General features: G+C 49.8%; 1 protein-coding gene across 1 annotated transcript in view; it reads left to right on the top strand.

Annotated features, from left to right (window-relative positions):
- The window catches only part of ARMH1 (armadillo like helical domain containing 1), a 28,275-nt gene extending 16,793 nt beyond the window's left edge, over nucleotides 1-11,482 (top strand). Inside the window, exons 7-12 of the mRNA XM_077450742.1 lie at nucleotides 1,757-1,879; nucleotides 3,744-3,816; nucleotides 7,433-7,562; nucleotides 8,091-8,168; nucleotides 9,941-10,022; nucleotides 11,285-11,482. Coding sequence (XP_077306868.1) covers nucleotides 1,757-1,879; nucleotides 3,744-3,816; nucleotides 7,433-7,562; nucleotides 8,091-8,168; nucleotides 9,941-10,022; nucleotides 11,285-11,307 — 509 coding nt within the window. The 3' untranslated portion in view covers nucleotides 11,308-11,482. The remainder of the gene's footprint in view (nucleotides 1-1,756; nucleotides 1,880-3,743; nucleotides 3,817-7,432; nucleotides 7,563-8,090; nucleotides 8,169-9,940; nucleotides 10,023-11,284) is intronic.
- The last annotated feature ends 6,054 nt before the right edge of the window (nucleotides 11,483-17,536 follow it).

Raw genomic sequence — 17,536 nt, 5'->3', positions numbered from 1 at the left:
AAGGGGCGGAGCTCTCTCTCTCTAGGGTCATAATACCAGTCTGCTAGTATTGAGTGTATAGTGATCAGTTCATTCGGATGAATCGATTCAATCAGTTCCGGACATCACTAGTTTCCTGGGGGAGGGGCTGGAAGAATACATACATTTGAGAGTTACCCTGTTCTGGGGGGGGGGGGGGGGGTAAGTGTGAAACTGACAGCGCAATTGTAGAGCAATAAATCGCAACATGCGCAGCTCAAAAAAGGAGAAGTTTCTTTTGGGTGACAGCATCGCACATTGCGATTATTGCGTCATTTATCACGCTACGACTGCTGAAAAATTGAAGCGCGATTGGAGTGCCATTAAGACCCCTTTCACACTGAGGCAGTTTTCAGGCGTTTTAGTGCTAGAAATAACGCCTGAAAACTGCCCACCGTTCATTTGCAATGAGCGCTTTCACACTGCGGCGGTGCGCTTGCAGAACGTTAGAAAAAGTCCTGCACGCAGCATCTTTGGGGCGGGTTTGCAGCGCCTTAAAATCGCTCCCAAAACACCCTGCCTATTGAAATGAATGGGCAGCGCTTCCGAAGCGCCTTATAAACGTTTGCAATTTTTCTCATGTCATGTTTGTGCCGATATTTGCAAAACGCATACAGTATTTTTAGGAAAAAAAATAACACTAAAGTGCACACAAGCAAAATATTCTACCCAATGTTTTGGTAAAACTCAAGAGATGGGTTTGTGTTAAGTAAATAGATACCAAACATGTCAAAGCTCAAAATTGCGTGCCCCCGAGAAATGGCGAAAAATGATAGTGCCTAATAATATTTTTCATCGGTGATACTTTAAAATCCTTTAGTCTAGGTTCACTTCTATGCGGTTGATGCATTTTTCAGGCACGTTTTGCGTTTTTATACTGGTGTTTTTTATGCGTTTTTTCATGCAGTTTTCATGTATTTTGCGCTTTGCATTTCTTTTTTCCCTTTAAAAAAAACCCTGTATATAGCTGGTTGCTAAGGAGTGGGTGGGAAGCCGGCCGCCGCATCCTTAACAACCCATGACCCAGCTGTCAACGGCGTTCCCCACTGACAGCTGAAATGTAAACAAAAAAATTCCGGCAATTAAAAATTCTGAAAAAAAGCAGCGTGGGCCCTTCGGGTCTGGTATGGGGTTTTTAGGGGGACCCCACACCAAAATTTAACAAAAAAAGGTGTGTGGTCCCCCCAAAATCCATACCAGACCCTTATCCAAGTATGCAAGCCAGGAAGGGGGGGGATAGCGAGCGCTCCCCCCCTCCCGAACCATACCAGGCCACATGCCCTTAACATGGGGGGTTGCTCTGGCTCGTGGGGCCTCCGCCCCCTCTGTGTTGCCATCGACCGGTGCATGCTGGGCCGCTGATGTCACAGAGGGGTGGTGCCGCCAGGTGACGTCACTGGCCGGCGGGCTGGAATTTGTCTCTTCTCACTACTGTACAAGTGATCAGGCTGCCCAGATCAATCTTACTGAACAGCCAATCGCCAACATGAAAAAATAAGCTCATGGCTGCAGCTGCCCCACTAGAAGTGTAGTACGGCCTGAGGACATTAATGTACATGAAACAAATGTTCCAACTTTACCATGACTGCGGTGTCTGCTGCATAGTGTTAGCACTGCACTGATTTACCTGTTGTCTGGAGTTGCTTGTCACAAGGCCCAGCACACCCTGCTGGGACTTGTAGTGCAGCTTCACAAGTGCTAGAAGGTTTTGCTCACTGTTGCTTTTGATTGGTTGCAGCTCTGCAGCTGATTTGGGAGCTTATGAACACTGATGTGCGTCCGGCGCTGCTAAAAGGACTTGTATCCCTCCTGAAGCCATCACAGAGAGAGAAGACAAAGAGCCGCCCGCAGATCCTGGATGGTATGTATGGCAGGACAGCAATGTACACCTGACCTGTAGGAAGCCGAGTCATGTGACTACAGGGAGCCAATCACACCCGTGTACTCTCAGGTTCTCATATAGAATCTGAACCCAAACAGAAAATCCAGACATCCTATTTTATTTATACGGGGTGGGAAAGGGATGGAATTTGTGTTGGGTTTTTAATGCTGTCATTATCTCTGTTGGAGAGATTTCTTCTCTCTTCCTGTGTGGTCACCCATACAGGAAGTGACCTGAAGTTTCCCAGCAGGGACACAAGTGTCAATATATGGGACATGTGATGCTTTAATCATTGAAAGAACGGAAAACCAATGAATGAAAGGGGCATTTAGGCTGGGGAGGAAAGTGCTGATGATGTCAGGAAATGAGACGGGGCTTTATGTGACTTGCTGCAGCTTCTAATGCACATGGTTAGAAGCTCACAGTGTGCGGTGAAATCAGAGGAAGCCGTTTCAGTCTAGGGGAGGAGCTGGTGTATCGACATATTCGGCGACCCATCGCAGTTTGCTACGGAAGTGACGTTCCGTCGCCACCATCTTGCTACACCCGACACTTGTCCACAGTAAGGATACACTAAGAAGGGGGAAAGTGGACATCTTGCTACACCCACCGGAGTTTTGCATTTTACACGTATTTATAACAGTAAAGTCAGTTTCTATAGTGAAATACAGGACTTACAACTCCGTGTGACTGCTTCAATGTTGAATTTTAAAAGCAGCAAACTTCTGTCATATTAGCAAACCTGTGAGATGATCAGGGATGTCGCTGCTTTTAAAATTCAACATCCAACCAGTCAGACGGAGTTGTAAGTCTTGTATTTCACTATAGAAACTCACTTTACTGTTATAAATACGTGTAAAATGCAAAACTCCGGTGGGTGTAGCAAGATGTCCGCTTTCCCCCTCCTTACTGTGGACAAGTGTGAGGTGTAGCAAGATGGCGACGACGGAATGTCACTTCCGTAGCAAACTGCAATGAGGTGCAGAATATGTCTTTACACCGGTACAACTGTGCAAGACTGAAGGGCAGTGTTAAAGAGGAACTGCAGTCTGCTCACATAATTTGTAACCACTTTGCATATTATTTTATATATACTGTGATTCTGTACTTGCCAAATATGCTGCAGAAATCTCCCTCCACTGAGTCTGGCTGCAGCCATTTTAACTGTGGGCAGCTGAAGCAGATACCCACTTACTTCCTGGATTTACACAGAGGCACACCTCCAGCTCTGCAGCTCTCATTGGCCCTCTCATGACTCCCCTTCCTGGCAAACTCTCACGAGAGTGAGAGAGAGGGTTGTGCATGATGTCATAAGCCTAGGCTAATGACCAGACAAGAAACAGGAAGTGGGCTGTATTAGGGATTTACTGACAGAAAAAAATGTTTTACTATCCAAAGATAAAATAACAAAAAGAGCAGAAGATTTAATAGATTGAAAAATGCAAAAATGACTGTTTTCCGTGTTAAGATTTGCAGGAACAACCCCTCTCTAGTTTCTCTCCTGTATATGTTGCGTACAGACACAATCTAAAATGCAATAAAATGCCTAAAAATGATCGCAGAGATGTGAACCAAACCGATAGCGCTGCTGTTGGGCTGCCAGGAAGGCCGAGGGGCACATAATGAAATCCAATGTTAGCAGGGAGTGATTTCTCCTCACCATAGAGAGATTTCCTCTCACTTCCTGTTGTGTTCCTGGGACAGGAAGTCAGAAAATACAGAATACAATGTTAGCAGAAAGTGCGCCCAACTCCGGCATTGATCTGTCTCCTTCTCCCACAATGCAGCAGGTTGCTCCGCCCATGTTCTAACGCAAAGCTTTATTTGTCTGCTTTTTGTTTAGACCCGACAGCGCCCCAAATTTCTGAACCTTTGCCGACGTTTATTCAACAAGCCGCTTCCGCTAAAGCCATCGGGTATGTATGAGAGACGGGCCGGAATGGGTCAAACCAATAAGCTCATTCATTAACAGAGTCCAATGAGGAAAGGGCTGTCCCTCCCTTGCTGTGCTATACCTGCTGCGCTATACTGTTGTCCTTCCCCTGCTGTGCTATATCTGCTGTCCCTCCCCCGCTGTGCTGTACCTGCCGTGCTATACCTGCTGTCCCTCCCCTGCCGGGCTATACCTGCTGTCCCTCCCCTGCCGGGCTATACCTGCTGTCCCTCCCCTGCCGGGCTATACCTGCTGTCCCTCCCCTGCCGGGCTATACCTGCTGTCCCTCCCCTGCCGGGCTATACCTGCTGTCCCTCCCCTGCCGGGCTATACCTGCTGTCCTTCCCCTGCTGTGCTATACCTGCTGTCCCTCCCCTGCTGGGCTATACCTGGTGTGCTATACCTGTTGTCCCTCCCCTGCTGTGCTACACCTGCTGTCCCTCTCCCACTGTGCCATACCTGATGCCCCCCACCTGTTGTCCCTCCCCTGCTGTGCTATACCTGTTGCCCCTCCCCTGCTGTGCTATACCTGCTGTGATACACCTGCTGTCCCTCCCCTGCTGAGTTATACCTGCTGTCCCTCCCCTGCTGAGTTATACCTGCTGTCCCTCCCCTGCTGCGCTATACTGTTGTCCCTCCCCTGCTGTGCTAAACCTGTTGTCCCTCCCCTGCTGTGTTATACCTGCTATCCCTCCCCTGCTGTGCTATACCTGCTATCCCTCCCCTGCTGTGCTATACCCGCTGTCCCTCCCCTGCTCTGCTACACCCGCTGTCCCTCCCCTGCTCTGCTACACCCGCTGTCCCTCCCCTGCTCTGCTACACCCGCTGTCCCATCTGTGGCACACCTGCTGTGCTATACCTGTTGTCCCTCCCCTGCTGTGCTATACCTGCTATCCCTCCCCTGCTGTGCTATACCTGCTATCCCTCCCCTGCTGTGCTATACCTGCTATCCCTCCCCTGCTGTGCTATACCTGCTATCCCTCCCCTGCTGTGCTATACCCGCTGTCCCTCCCCTGCTCTGCTACACCCGCTGTCCCTCCCCTGCTCTGCTACACCCGCTGTCCCTCCCCTGCTGTGCTACACCCGCTGTCCCTCCCCTGCTGTGCTACACCCGCTGTCCCTCCCCTGCTGTGCTACACCCGCTGTCCCTCCCCTGCTGTGCTACACCCGCTGTCCCTCCCCTGCTGTGCTACACCCGCTGTCCCTCCCCTGCTGTGCTACACCCGCTGTCCCTCCCCTGCTGTGCTACACCCGCTTTCCCTCCCCTGCTGTGCTACACCCGCTTTCCCTCCCCTGCTGTGCTACACCCGCTTTCCCTCCCCTGCTGTGCTATACCCGCTTTCCCTCCCCTGCTGTGCTATACCTGCTTTCCCTCCCCTGCTGTGCTATGCCCGCTGTCCCTCCCCTGCTGGGCTACACCTGCTGTCCCTCCCCTGCTGTGCTACACCTGCTGTCCCTCCCCTGCTGTGCTACACCTGCTGTGCTATACCCGCTGTCCCTTCCCTTCTGGGCTATACCTGCTGTCCCTTCCCTGCTGGGCTCTACCTGGTGTGCTATACCTGCTGTCCCTCCCCTGCCGGGCTATACCTGTTGTCCATCCCCTGCTGTCCCTCCCCTGCTGGGCTATACCTGGTGTGCTACACCTGTTGTCCCTCCCCCTGCTGTGCTACACCCGCTGTCCCTCCCCTGCTGTGCTACACCCGCTGTCCCTCCCCTGCTGTGCTACACCCGCTGTCCCTCCCCTGCTGTGCTACACCCGCTGTCCCTCCCCTGCTGTGCTACACCCGCTGTCCCATCCCTGCTGTGCTATACCTGCTGTGCTACACCTGCTGTCCCTCCCCTGCTGGGCTATACCTGCTGTGCTACACCTGCTGTCCCTCCCCTGCTGTGCTACAGCTGCTGTCCCTCCCCTGCTGTGCTACACCTGCTTTCCCTCTCCCACTGTGCCATACCTGCTGTCCCTCCCCTGCTGTGCTATACCTGCTGTGCTATAACTGCTTTCCATCCCCTGCTGTGCTATACCCGGTGTTTCTCCCCTGCCGGGCTATACCTGCTGTGCTATACTGTTGTCCCTCCCCTGCTGTGCTATACTGTTGTCCCTCCCCTGCTGTCCCTCCTCTGCTGTGCTACACCTGCTGTCCCTCCCCTGCTGTGCTACACCCGCTGTCCCTCCCCTGCTGTGCTACACCCGCTGTCCCTCCCCTGCTGTGCTACACCCGCTGTCCCTCCCCTGCTGTGCTACACCCGCTGTCCCTCCCCTGCTGTGCTACACCCGCTGTCCCTCCCCTGCTGTGCTATACCTGCTGTCCCATCCCTGCTGTGCTATACCTGCTGTGCTACACCTGCTGTCCCTCCCCTGCTGGGCTATACCTGCTGTGCTACACCTGCTGTCCCTCCCCTGCTGTGTTACAGCTGCTGTCCCTCCCCTGCTGTGCTACACCTGCTTTCCCTCTCCCACTGTGCCATACCTGCTGTCCCTCCCCTGCTGTGCTATACCTGCTGTGCTATAACTGCTTTCCATCCCCTGCTGTGCTATACCCGGTGTTCCTCCCCTGCCGGGCTATACCTGCTGTGCTATACTGTTGTCCCTCCCCTGCTGTGCTATACTGTTGTCCCTCCCCTGCTGTCCCTCCTCTGCTGTGCTACAGCTGCTGTCCCTCCCCTGCTGTGCTACAGCTGCTGTCCCTCCCCTGCTGTGCTACAGCTGCTGTCCCTCCCCTGCTGTGCTATACCTGCTTTCCCTCCCCTGCTGTGCTATACCTGCTGTCCCTCCCCTGCTGTGCTATACCTGCTGTCCCATCCCTGCTGTGCTATACTGTTGTGCCTCCCCTGCTGTGCTATACCTGCTGTCCCATCCCTGCTGTGCTATACTGTTGTGCCTCCCCTGCTGTCCCTCCCCTGCTGTGCTACACCTGCTGTGCTATACCCGCTGTCCCTACCCTCCTGGGCTATACCTGCTGTCCATCCCCTGCTGTCCTTCCCCTGCTGTCCTTCCCCTGCTGTGCTATACCTGCTGTCCCTCCCCTGCTGGGCTATACCTGGTGTGCTATACCTGTTGTCCCTCCCCTGCTGTGCTATACCTCCTGTGCTACACCCGCTGTCCCTCCCCTGCTGTGCTACACCCGCTGTCCCTCCCCTGCTGTGCTACACCTGCTGTCCCTCCCCTGCTGTGCTACACCCGCTGTCCCTCCCCTGCTGTGCTACACCCGCTGTCCCTCCCCTGCTGTGCTACACCCGCTGTCCCTCCCCTGCTGTGCTACACCCGCTGTCCCTCCCCTGCTGTGCTATACCTGCTGTCCCTCCCCTGCTGTGCTACACCTGCTTTCCCTCCCCTGCTGTGCTACACCTGCTGTCCCTCTCCCACTGTGCCATACCTGCTGTCGCTCACCTGTTGTCCCTCCCCTCCTGTGCTATTCCTGCTGTCCCTCCCCTGCTTTGCTATACCCGCTGTCCCTCCCCTTCTAAGCTATACCTACTGTGCTATACCTGCTGTTCCTCCCCTGCTGTGCTAAACCTTTTGCCCCACCCCCTGCTGTGCAACACCTGCTGTCCCTCCCCAGCTGACACAGGTGAGGAATAATTATATTGAATGTTTCCAGGATGTTGGCTCGGGAGTCCCCCCAACTGTGTGAGGATCTGATCAATCTGAGTGTCATCCATCACCTGCTGTACGCCATGGGGAACACGGAGCACACGGACAGCCAGAGACAGGCCAGCCTGACCTTGGAGGTGAGGGGTCACTAAGTGTATTGCTGGGTAGGGGCACGTGGGGGGGGGGGGGGTCAGGACTTACAGGAACAGCTGTTACAGATCTTTTCGCAATAATGGTTTCTTCTGTTTTCAATTGAGTGTGGAAGGGTTGCAACCCCAGTCATGTTTTTATTCTTGTCTGACCCTGCTGGGGAGACTCATCCTATGCTTGTCACCTTCTCTGTCTGTTCTGGTGACCATTGTCACTGGGAGGGTAAAATGTGGGGTGGTGCAGGGGGGCGGTACCTGCATGAGGGGACGGTCTAGAGACCAGTCTTATAGTGCCTGCATAGAAAGCTGGTCTGTGAGTGAGGACTCCAGCAGATTATTAGTCATATACTCTATGTGTATCAGTTATAAATGGATATTGGTCATATATGTATATTGGTTATAGATGGCTTTAGATAGACTTTAAGGCGACTCCTATTGGTTATTGTGGGATTCCACCTGTGCGCTGATTGGATGGTGTGTATGTGAGCTGACAGATATCTCCAATTCTTGTTGCAGTATTTCGTGTCATCATTTCCTGCGGTGGAGGAAGACGTGCGGACAGCAATTGGAGAGAAGTTATTCCGCATGCTGATGGTAGGATTATCTGTCATGGGGATTTCCCTGTGAAGTTTTTTTTAGTGGAACTGCGACATTGCGGATAGATCGGACACTTTTGACACATTTCTGGGACCATTGACAATTATACAGTGATCAATGCTATAAAAATGCACTGATTACTGTGTAAATGTCACTGGTAGGAAAGGGGGGCAATCAAGGGGTTAAATGTTTTCCCCTCATGTGTGTTTCTAACTGTGGGTGGGGATGAGACTGAGTGGAGGAGGAGACCGATCCCTGTTCCTTATTACTAGGAACAGATGATCTGTCTTTCCTCTCCTGCCAGAATGGGGCTCTCGTGCCCACGATCGCGGGTGGCCGCCGGCCATGCGCATCGGGTTCTCCACCGTGTGACCGGCGCTCGCATGCCTGCTATGGCTCTTAAAGGAGCCGACCTGTATTTACAGAGATTAGCGGGAACGAGCCGACCTGCTGCAGTATAATGACAGCGGCTGGTAAACTAGTGATAAACTTTGGTTAACGTGATACTAAACACACGCTGTGTAATGTACATTCTACCTTCTATTTCTGACGGGATGACGGCTCTGTAATTATTTTAATAAAAGAAAAATTAAATTCCCTTTTTCTGAATGGATATCCACCTGTCACATGACCCAGCTCTCTCCCAGCCTGTCTAGTCCTCTGCTACTGGTCACATATATTTGAAATCAAATCTTTATAATTTTTTGGCAATAACACGGTGTGGGCAGATTTCTGCCAGTCACAGGCTGTGTCACGCCCCCCTCCAGCCTGTGTATTCAAATAAGAGGGAGGTGAAGCCTCCATCAATCTACATGTTAAATATCCTGCTCCCATTGTGTTTAGCTGGTTGGTGGGTGTGGAGCAGAAGGGAGGGAGGGAGTGGGCTGTCATTTAGCACTGTGTATTTGCCCACATGTGTGACTCTGTAGTCGCATGGGCTGCTCAGATGTGATAGGGAGGAAATGCTCCGCATAGAAACTCACTGAAAACTGAGCATGTGCAGAGCTGCCACCACAGCTGTAAAATCTATAGCTGAATGGACAGAAGGGGGCGATAGAGAGCAGCAGGATCAACCAGGAATACGCCATTATTCATCGTTTTCTATGATGGGGGTTTAGCGACACTGTAACTGAAGTGGAAGTTTTCAGCCCCCTCCCTGTAGTAACCTGCAGACACCACTGTGAAGGAATATAGACCACCATAGTGACAGTACAAACCACTTTCTACAGACTCCATGGGCCATGTTGGGAAGGGTAGTGATTGGATGCTGGGACAGTATGGCTGCCGTCCGTAGAGCATGGAAGGAGTAGGGGTGGGGGTGGGGAGGAGCTGTGACTCGGGAGGGGGGGGGTACAGATGGAGGATATAGCTGTCCCCAATATAGATGGCAGCATTTATCCTTCAAATGTCCCCTCACCGTCTCTGCTGGATTTTGTTTATGAAGAGCAGCAAGGAGAGGACCCGGAACACCCCCTGTTGTCGCCTCAGTCAGATTTTATGGTGAACCTATCAAGAACCTCAGGTGACATCTGCGGGTCCCTCAACCAATCAGCTTCTACCTGTAACCCAAATATCAGATTTTCATGGACATTTGAATTATTTCCAATTAATTGATTATTAAGTCTTGGGCTCTCCTCTGGGTTAGCTATGCGCTCTTGGTTTTGGGATCACTAAGCTGTGATTAGGAGAGTCGGGGGGTCTGATGTCGCTCTCACCCCCCCACCCCCCGTTTTTACATCATATTATCTGACCACGCCTGTTCTTCACAGGAGAATGCTGAGCTATTGTACATGAAGCTGGACAGAGTTCACATTGACATCCTAATCTCCAACCAAGCAAACGTCCCCAGAGGTAAGTCCCGGCCCCCCATATTCCAGCTCCGGTGGTCAGCACTGGGACAAGGTCTTCTAGAGCCCCGGGCAAACATGCCAAACTGCACCCCCCCCCCCCCCCCAAGATATATGAGCACTGTGTGCCAGAAAAAAAACTTCCAACCCCCCCAAAAAAGATTTTTTTTTTAAATTGAGCACTAATCTGCATAAATTCTCCCAGAACTGCAAATCTGCTTCCCCCGCTGAAATCCCCCCCCCCCCCCAGAACAAATGTTCACACCCCCCAAAACCAAAAAAACAAATCACCTCTAGCACAAATTCTTTGACCTTCAAAGCCCTCAATATCCCCCCCCAACAAAAACAAAAAAATAACCATCTCTAGCAAAAATTCTCTACCCTCAATATCCCCCCCCCCTCACTTTAAAACTCCTCTCCCAGCACAAATCTCTCTCCAAAAAAATTACCCCTCCTAGCACAATTCCCCTCCCCCTTCTACCATATCACCTCTTCTAGCACAGACCCCCAAAATACGCCTTGCCAATGCAAATCCCCCTAAATCATCACTCCTAAGCCCTTGTACACACGGGTCGGACATTCTGACAACCAAATCCGTTGGATTTTGTCCGACGGATTTAGTCCGAAACTGTTGCATATACACGGTCGGACAAAGTTGTGGGAAAATCCGATTTTTCAGAACGTGATGACGTTATTTCGTTAGGACGGGACTACATTCAGGCTAGTAGCCAATAGCTTTGGTCTAGGAATTTGATCTGAGCATGCGTGGCACTTTGTCCGTCGGAGAAGGCTACACATGATCGGAGTATGTCCGATCGGAGAATTTTGTCGGAAAGTTTTACGGACAAGTTGGAAAACTTGGTCCGTCGGATACTCCGACGGAAACAGTCCGATGGAGACCACACACAGTCGGATTATCCGACAAAACGTTCCGATAGGACACATTCCGTCGGAATCTCCAACTGTGTGTGCAAGGGCTAACATGCCCACCCCCGCCCCCAAATGCCCTGTCCTAGAACAATTCTTACCCCTTGCTGCCCCTTCCCAAGACCTATCCCCCGACTTCACATGATACCACAGTTCCCAGGGCAGCCGCCCCTCCTGCCCACCCCTTGTCCCGGCCCTGCTGGTGGTACATGTTGTGTTCATGTTATATAGTTAAGTCCATCTAGTTCAACCATAAAAATAAAAAATAAATAAATATATATCATACAATCCCCTATACCCAATCCTATACCCACAATTCAATTCTGTTTCCTTCTGTAGTAAAGGAAGAGTCCCGGCACTGAACGTGAGCCATCACTGGGACAGATGATTGACACCTGGACAACACAAACTCGGCCCATCGAAGGAAAGGCCGGACCGTGCTTGTGCCAGAGAATCAACGAACGTTTTCTGCCTTGTTATCGGTGCATTTTTGTTTGTTTTTGTTTTGTTTTTTTAAATAAAAAAGCTTCCAAACTGCTTTGTCCAGTGCTGATCATTTCACATGCGGACAATTTCTGAAGGCCGGTGAGGGATCTGCTAGGGTTGGAGGACATGGGGTGGTTTATGAGAACTTGTGTCAAGGTTTGAGGACATTAGCTGGGGTACAAGGACATGGGTCAGGGTTTGAGGACATTAGCTGGGGTACAAGGACATGGGTCAGGGTTTGAGGACATTAGCTGGGGTACAAGGACATGGGTCAGGGTGGAGAACTCCTAGCCTAGTACTCTGCAATTGGCTTCAGCTAGCCACTAGGTGAGGGGTCCAGCAGGCCTTTTGGCTACTTGCATGGGTGGTCAACCTGTGGCAGAACTACAAGTCCCACGAGGCATTGCAAGGCTGACAGTAACAAGCATGAATCTCAATGGCAGAGACATGATGGGAATTGTATTTCTGCTGATGGAGGGCCACAGGTTGAGCACGTATGTTGCTAGGCGGTTTATTAGTACAAAATGTTCCAAAAATAAACCTATAAAAATATGAAATCTCCCAAAGGTGCAAAACTAATAAAATGGTGAAAAAAGGATGAATCGCTCTTCACCCAAGAAAGACTTAAATCTGCTTACCGATTGGATAGGACTCTCATATCGTGAAGAACCACACCGTGCTTTATAAAAACTCCATATTGGGCAACTTCATCGGTCTGCAAGCAATCCTCTCTGTAGAAAATGATCTCCACTGAGAAATACCACCCCAACTCCCACCAGCTCAAGGGTCAGTGCATGCAGGTAAGTACCCAGAAATAGAGAACCACATGCTCCACATAGTGTGAAACCCACAAGATTTTTTAATAAAAGTGGTTAAAATTATACTCACAGTGAATTAAATGGAATCAGAACTGTTAAAAATACCAAACTCCAGCAGACATTACAATTTCTGGCTTACTTCCAGTAAAACAGTGATGATGTCACAACAGGCTCCAGCCTACGTGTTTCGTCACAACTAACGTCTTCTGGGGCATGGACCTTTTGGCTAGGTGGACCAGAGTGCCTTGCCTTTGTCAGCCTCACACCCTGGGGTGTTGATGAACGTCCTACCACTTTGGGAGGGGACCAGTGACCCACTTTTTTTTTTGTGCACCTCACCACAGGCTTGAAAAATCCGATTTCTGATGGAGTTAGGTCCTCCGGCTAAGATATCCTAATTAGAGACGTCTAAGTTGACACCAGTGCTATTAAGCCATCTGCAGGTCTTACTACTACTCGGTGGTCCAATGTCAAAAAGAAATTTAGGAACTATTATTAGATAAAAGCCGAATGGCCGAGCGAGCGTTACCTGAATGACATTAATTCTCAGAATGCCCTTTGCTTACTTCCTGTCTGGAGAGGCAAAAGTGGAAGAACGTCATCCGGGTTGAGGTGGAGGAGCAAAATCGCCAGAAGACTCTCATTGCTGAGGAGATCTTGTTTGGCATTTTCTGCCCCAAAACAAAGAACACCAAAGAGTTGTATCCTGTCGCCTTAGCCCCCTCACCTGTGCAGATGTTCTACAGCAGTACCAACCAGACCAACCCAACAAGAAACCACATGGGCTCAAGTTTATGCCTGGTATGTTTTATGTACAAGATAATTTCCCGGGGGAAGTCCGACAGGCTCGCGGCGGCCGCCCCTGGACCACCGCACCCAAGACCCTCCAGAAACCGACCAGGGGTGACCGGCGGTAACCGGGCTCCAGGCGGCTCCGGTTCTCCCACTTTATAGGTCGTGGTGCACTTATTTCTCAGTCACACCCACAGGGAGGCCGCTCTATAGGTGTGACCGATGAGATCCGGATGCCCCATAGACCTTTGATGGTTGGTCCATTCTAAATGTGACTTGATGTGAAATACAAGTAACTACTGCTCCGTATCCCCGTGCGAAAGGGCCGTCTTCACCTACATGGGGCGTTGAGGTGTGCCGTGAAGGTCCATACAGGCAGACTGTTTGAAGTCAGTGACAGTTGGCCAGCAGGGAGCTTTGGGATGCCGAATCGCTGGACCGAAAGTGAGCATGATTCTGTTTTCCTGGTGCCCATTCACACCTTGAGCGTACTTTCACTCAAAGCTTGTCAGTCAAAATAGTACATGAGTATCTCAGTGGCGTTTTTTTGGGGGGGAGGGGGCGGCAAACAACCACCCATCTCCCACCCCCCCCCCCCAGTTTGTTGGTTGGTCTGGCACTTACTTAATTGTGGCGGGTGGTGCAGCGACTCAGCTCCAAGTCCTCTCCTCTATGGCGGCTTCCAGCTCCTCCTCCTAGGTGTCCAATAGTATTGCATGTACTTTCAGGCATTCATGTGACTGGTGTCAAAACCCACTTCCTGATTGGCCGGGAGGAGAATCAGTGTTACCTCAGCGAATATTGAGGGACTTCTTCCGTGGCCCCGCTCCTCCTTCCCCTCTTCTGCTGGGCCATTCACAAAGCACAGCGCACGTCGCGCATGCTCAGTAGGGAGCCGCCTGTGGAGCTGCAAGGCTTCACTGCCGGTTTCCCTTACAAGGAATGGTGGCAACGGCAGCACCTGAGAGCCGATTGAAAAATTGGCCGGGGTGCCGACATCACGGGATCCCTGGCCAGGTAAGTGTCCTAATAATAAAAGTCAGCAGCTACAAATACTGACTTTTCATTTTTTGATGGGGGGTGGGGCTCTGCCAGTATGACTTTGCTTTCCTGTGTTTATCTGCTTCCAGACCGCCCCGCGCACAGATACTGCGGCAGGGCGGCCGTTCAGCGTGAAATCGCATACCTGTGCGTGATTTTGTTTCCTGGGTATTGGGCGCACTGCCAACAATCAGCTCCCTATGTGATTGGACACAGCGGGAGCCAATCAGCGGGTCCGGTGGACCCAATGTCCACCGATTGATCCCGAGGCAGACAGAATGGCGGTCTGCCTATGTAAACAAGGCAGATCGCCGGGAACACATTTAACCAGTGGTGGCTGGTGGTATATACAGTGGCGACCGAAAGTATTCAGACCCCCTTGTACACACAGCACCCCATAGTGACAGAAAAACACAGAATTGTTGAATTGTTGCAGATTTATTAACCACATATAGCCCCGGACCAATTTGCAGCCAAAGGACCAGGCCCCTTTTTGCGATTCGGCACTACGTCGTTTTAACTGACAATTGCGCGGTCGTGCGACATGGCTCCCAAACAAAATTGACGTCCTTTTTTACCCACAAATAGAGATTTCTTTTGGTGGTATTTGATCACCTCTGCGGTTTTTATTTTTTGCGCTATAAACAAAAATAGAGCGTCAAGTTTGAAAAAAACGCATTATTTTTTACTTTTTGCTATAATAAATATCCCCCAAAAATATATAAAAAAAACACCTTTTTCCCTCAGTTTAGGCCGATACGTATTCTTCTACATATTTTTGGTAAAAAATAAATAAAAAAATCGCAATAAGCGATTATTGATTGGTTTGCGCAAAATGTATAGCGTTTACAAAATAGGGGATAGTTTTATGGCATTTTTATTAATATTTTTTTTTTTTTACTAGTAATGGCGGCAATCAGCGATTTTTTTTTTATTGTGACTGCAACATTATGGCGGACACATCGGACATTTTTGACACCATTGTCATTTATACAGCAATCAGTGCTATAAAAATGCAGTGATTCCTGTGTAAATGACACTGGCAGTGAAGGGGTTAACCAGGGGGTGGCAGTGTAGGGGGTTAAGTGTGTCCTAGGGGCGTGTTACTAACTGTGGGGAGGCTGGGCTGTGTGATAGTGAACACTGGTCTCTGCTCCAATCACAGGAAGCAGAGATAAGTGTCACTTGTTGCTAGGCAGAACGGGGAGATGCTGTTTACAACGGCACCTCCCCGTGAGACGATCGCGGGTATCCCCGCGACGATCGAGTCCGCGAGAGCTGCGACTGGACTCACGGGGGTCCCGACCAGCACACGCGATGGCAGGGCAGCAAATTCAACTGGATGTACCTGTGCCCGTGCCATTCTGCCGACGCACATCGTCGTTCGGGAACTGGTTAAAAAAGAAAAACTGAAATATCACATGGTCCTAAGTATTCAGACCCTGGCTGTGACACATATATATATATATATATATATATATATATATATATATATATATATATAACTCAGGCGCTGTCCATTTCTTCTGATCATCCTTGAGATGGTTCTACACCTTCATGTGAGTCCAGCTGTGTGTTGATTATACTGATTGGACTTGATTAGGAAAGCCGCACACCTATCTATATATAAAACCGTACAGCTCACAGTGCATGTCAGAGCAAATGAGAATCATGAGGTCAAAGGAACTGCCTGAAGAGCTCCGAGACAGAATTGTGGCAAGGCACAGATCTGGCCAAGGTTACAGAAACATTTCTGCTGCACTTAAAGCGGAGGTCCACCCTAAAGTGGACCTTCCGCTCATCGGAACCCTCCCCCCCTCCGGCGCCACAATTGGCACCTTTCAGGGGGGAGGGGGGTGCAGATACCTGTACAGTACAGGTATCTGCACCCACTTCCGGGATAGCTCTCTGCAGAAAGGGGCGTAGATTACGCCCCTTTCCGCAAGTGCCCGCCCCTTTCCGCAAGTGCCCCGCTGCCTGCTGGGAAACACACAGATCCCAGAGGCAGCGGGGACCGTCCTTATTGCGCAGCGCGACTCGCGCATGCGCAGTAGGGAACCGGGAAATGAAGCCACAAGGCTCCACTTCCTGATTCCCATAACCAAGATGGCGGCGGCAGCACCCGAGAGATCGGCTTCGGGTGCCGACATCGCGGACGCGCTGGGCGGGTGTCATTATTTTAAAAGTCAGCAGCTGCAGTATTTGTAGCTGCTGGCTTTTAAAAAAAAAAAAACGGCCGACTCCCGCTTTAAGGTTTTGCAGGCTATTGCACTTGAATATCTAATTTTGTGATTACACCCGCCAGAGGGAATAACACATTTTGGGGTTTTCTTAACACTTTTATGAGTGTTTCACTAAGTATACACACAAATTCACTCATACTTTATTGGCATTATTATATTTTTACTTACCGTATTTATCAGCGTATCACGTGCCGGCGTATAACACGCACCCTAAGTTTAGGAGGGAATTTTAAGGAAAAAAACTTTTAGGAGGGAAGTTTAGGGAAAAAAAACTTAGATTTAAAAGCCCATCAATGCAGCCTTGTCAGTCTCATTTGCAGCCTTGTCAGTGTCGTTGCAGGCTTGCCTTTTAAAAAGGGCGCAGCCGAGATACAGAGAAGATGTCCTGTGTATCACGGCAGCGCTCGGTAGCTCTCCGCCGTTCTCTGCGGCTTTCGGCAATTTTGGGTGGCTTTCGGCCGCACTCGGCTGTTCAGGAAGCCAAAAGCCACAGAGAGCGACCAAAAGCAGCCAAGAACGGCCGAAAGCCGACAAGAGGCTCACAATCAGCGGGGGATCGGTGTATAACACGCACCCCTGATTTTAAGGGGAAAAAAGTGCGTGTTATACGCCGATAAATACGGTATACACATCTTACTTGTATTTTTTCACTTTTTTAAGAGTGCGTAACACAATTATTATTTGGAAATAGCGGATAACTTACTGTTAAGGAATATTTATATCTTGGAAAATCACATTTTATAAGGTATAAAAAAACATTAATTGCACACATTTATTAGAGAACTGTGGGTCTAATTACCACTACACTGAGGGTCTAACACACTAGCGTTCATTTCCATGGTTCCTCTGAGAGTTTTTACTAACATACTGAAGCCTCTATAATCTTAGCTTAACATTGAGTTTTATATATATCTGTAACATTTTTTTTTCTATTCCGTTTGGAGGAGTGTAGACACCAGGCAGAGGGTGTAACACATTGTGTAGGAATATAGTATACTGGAGCTATATACATGGTTTACTAATAGGGTTGTTACACTCTGTTATTTTAGACTACCAGCCAACACCATCCTGTTCTGTGTTCTATCCCCAAATATTGTACTTTGTAGAGGGTATAACACAGTGTCGTCGTTTACCATTTATTTAACTAAAATTGGAGGAGCGCCACAATTACATTTTATCTCTCTTTAAAAATAAAATAAACAATAAAAAAC

Source organism: Lithobates pipiens, unplaced genomic scaffold, assembly GCF_037356315.1.
Source record: "Lithobates pipiens isolate NorthernLeopardFrog02 unplaced genomic scaffold, aLitPip1_a1.2 Scaffold_23, whole genome shotgun sequence".
NCBI classification, from domain to species: domain Eukaryota; kingdom Metazoa; phylum Chordata; class Amphibia; order Anura; family Ranidae; genus Lithobates; species Lithobates pipiens.
The sequence above is the reverse complement of the archived record's forward strand: the minus strand, read 5'-3'. Positions and strand labels throughout refer to the sequence as shown.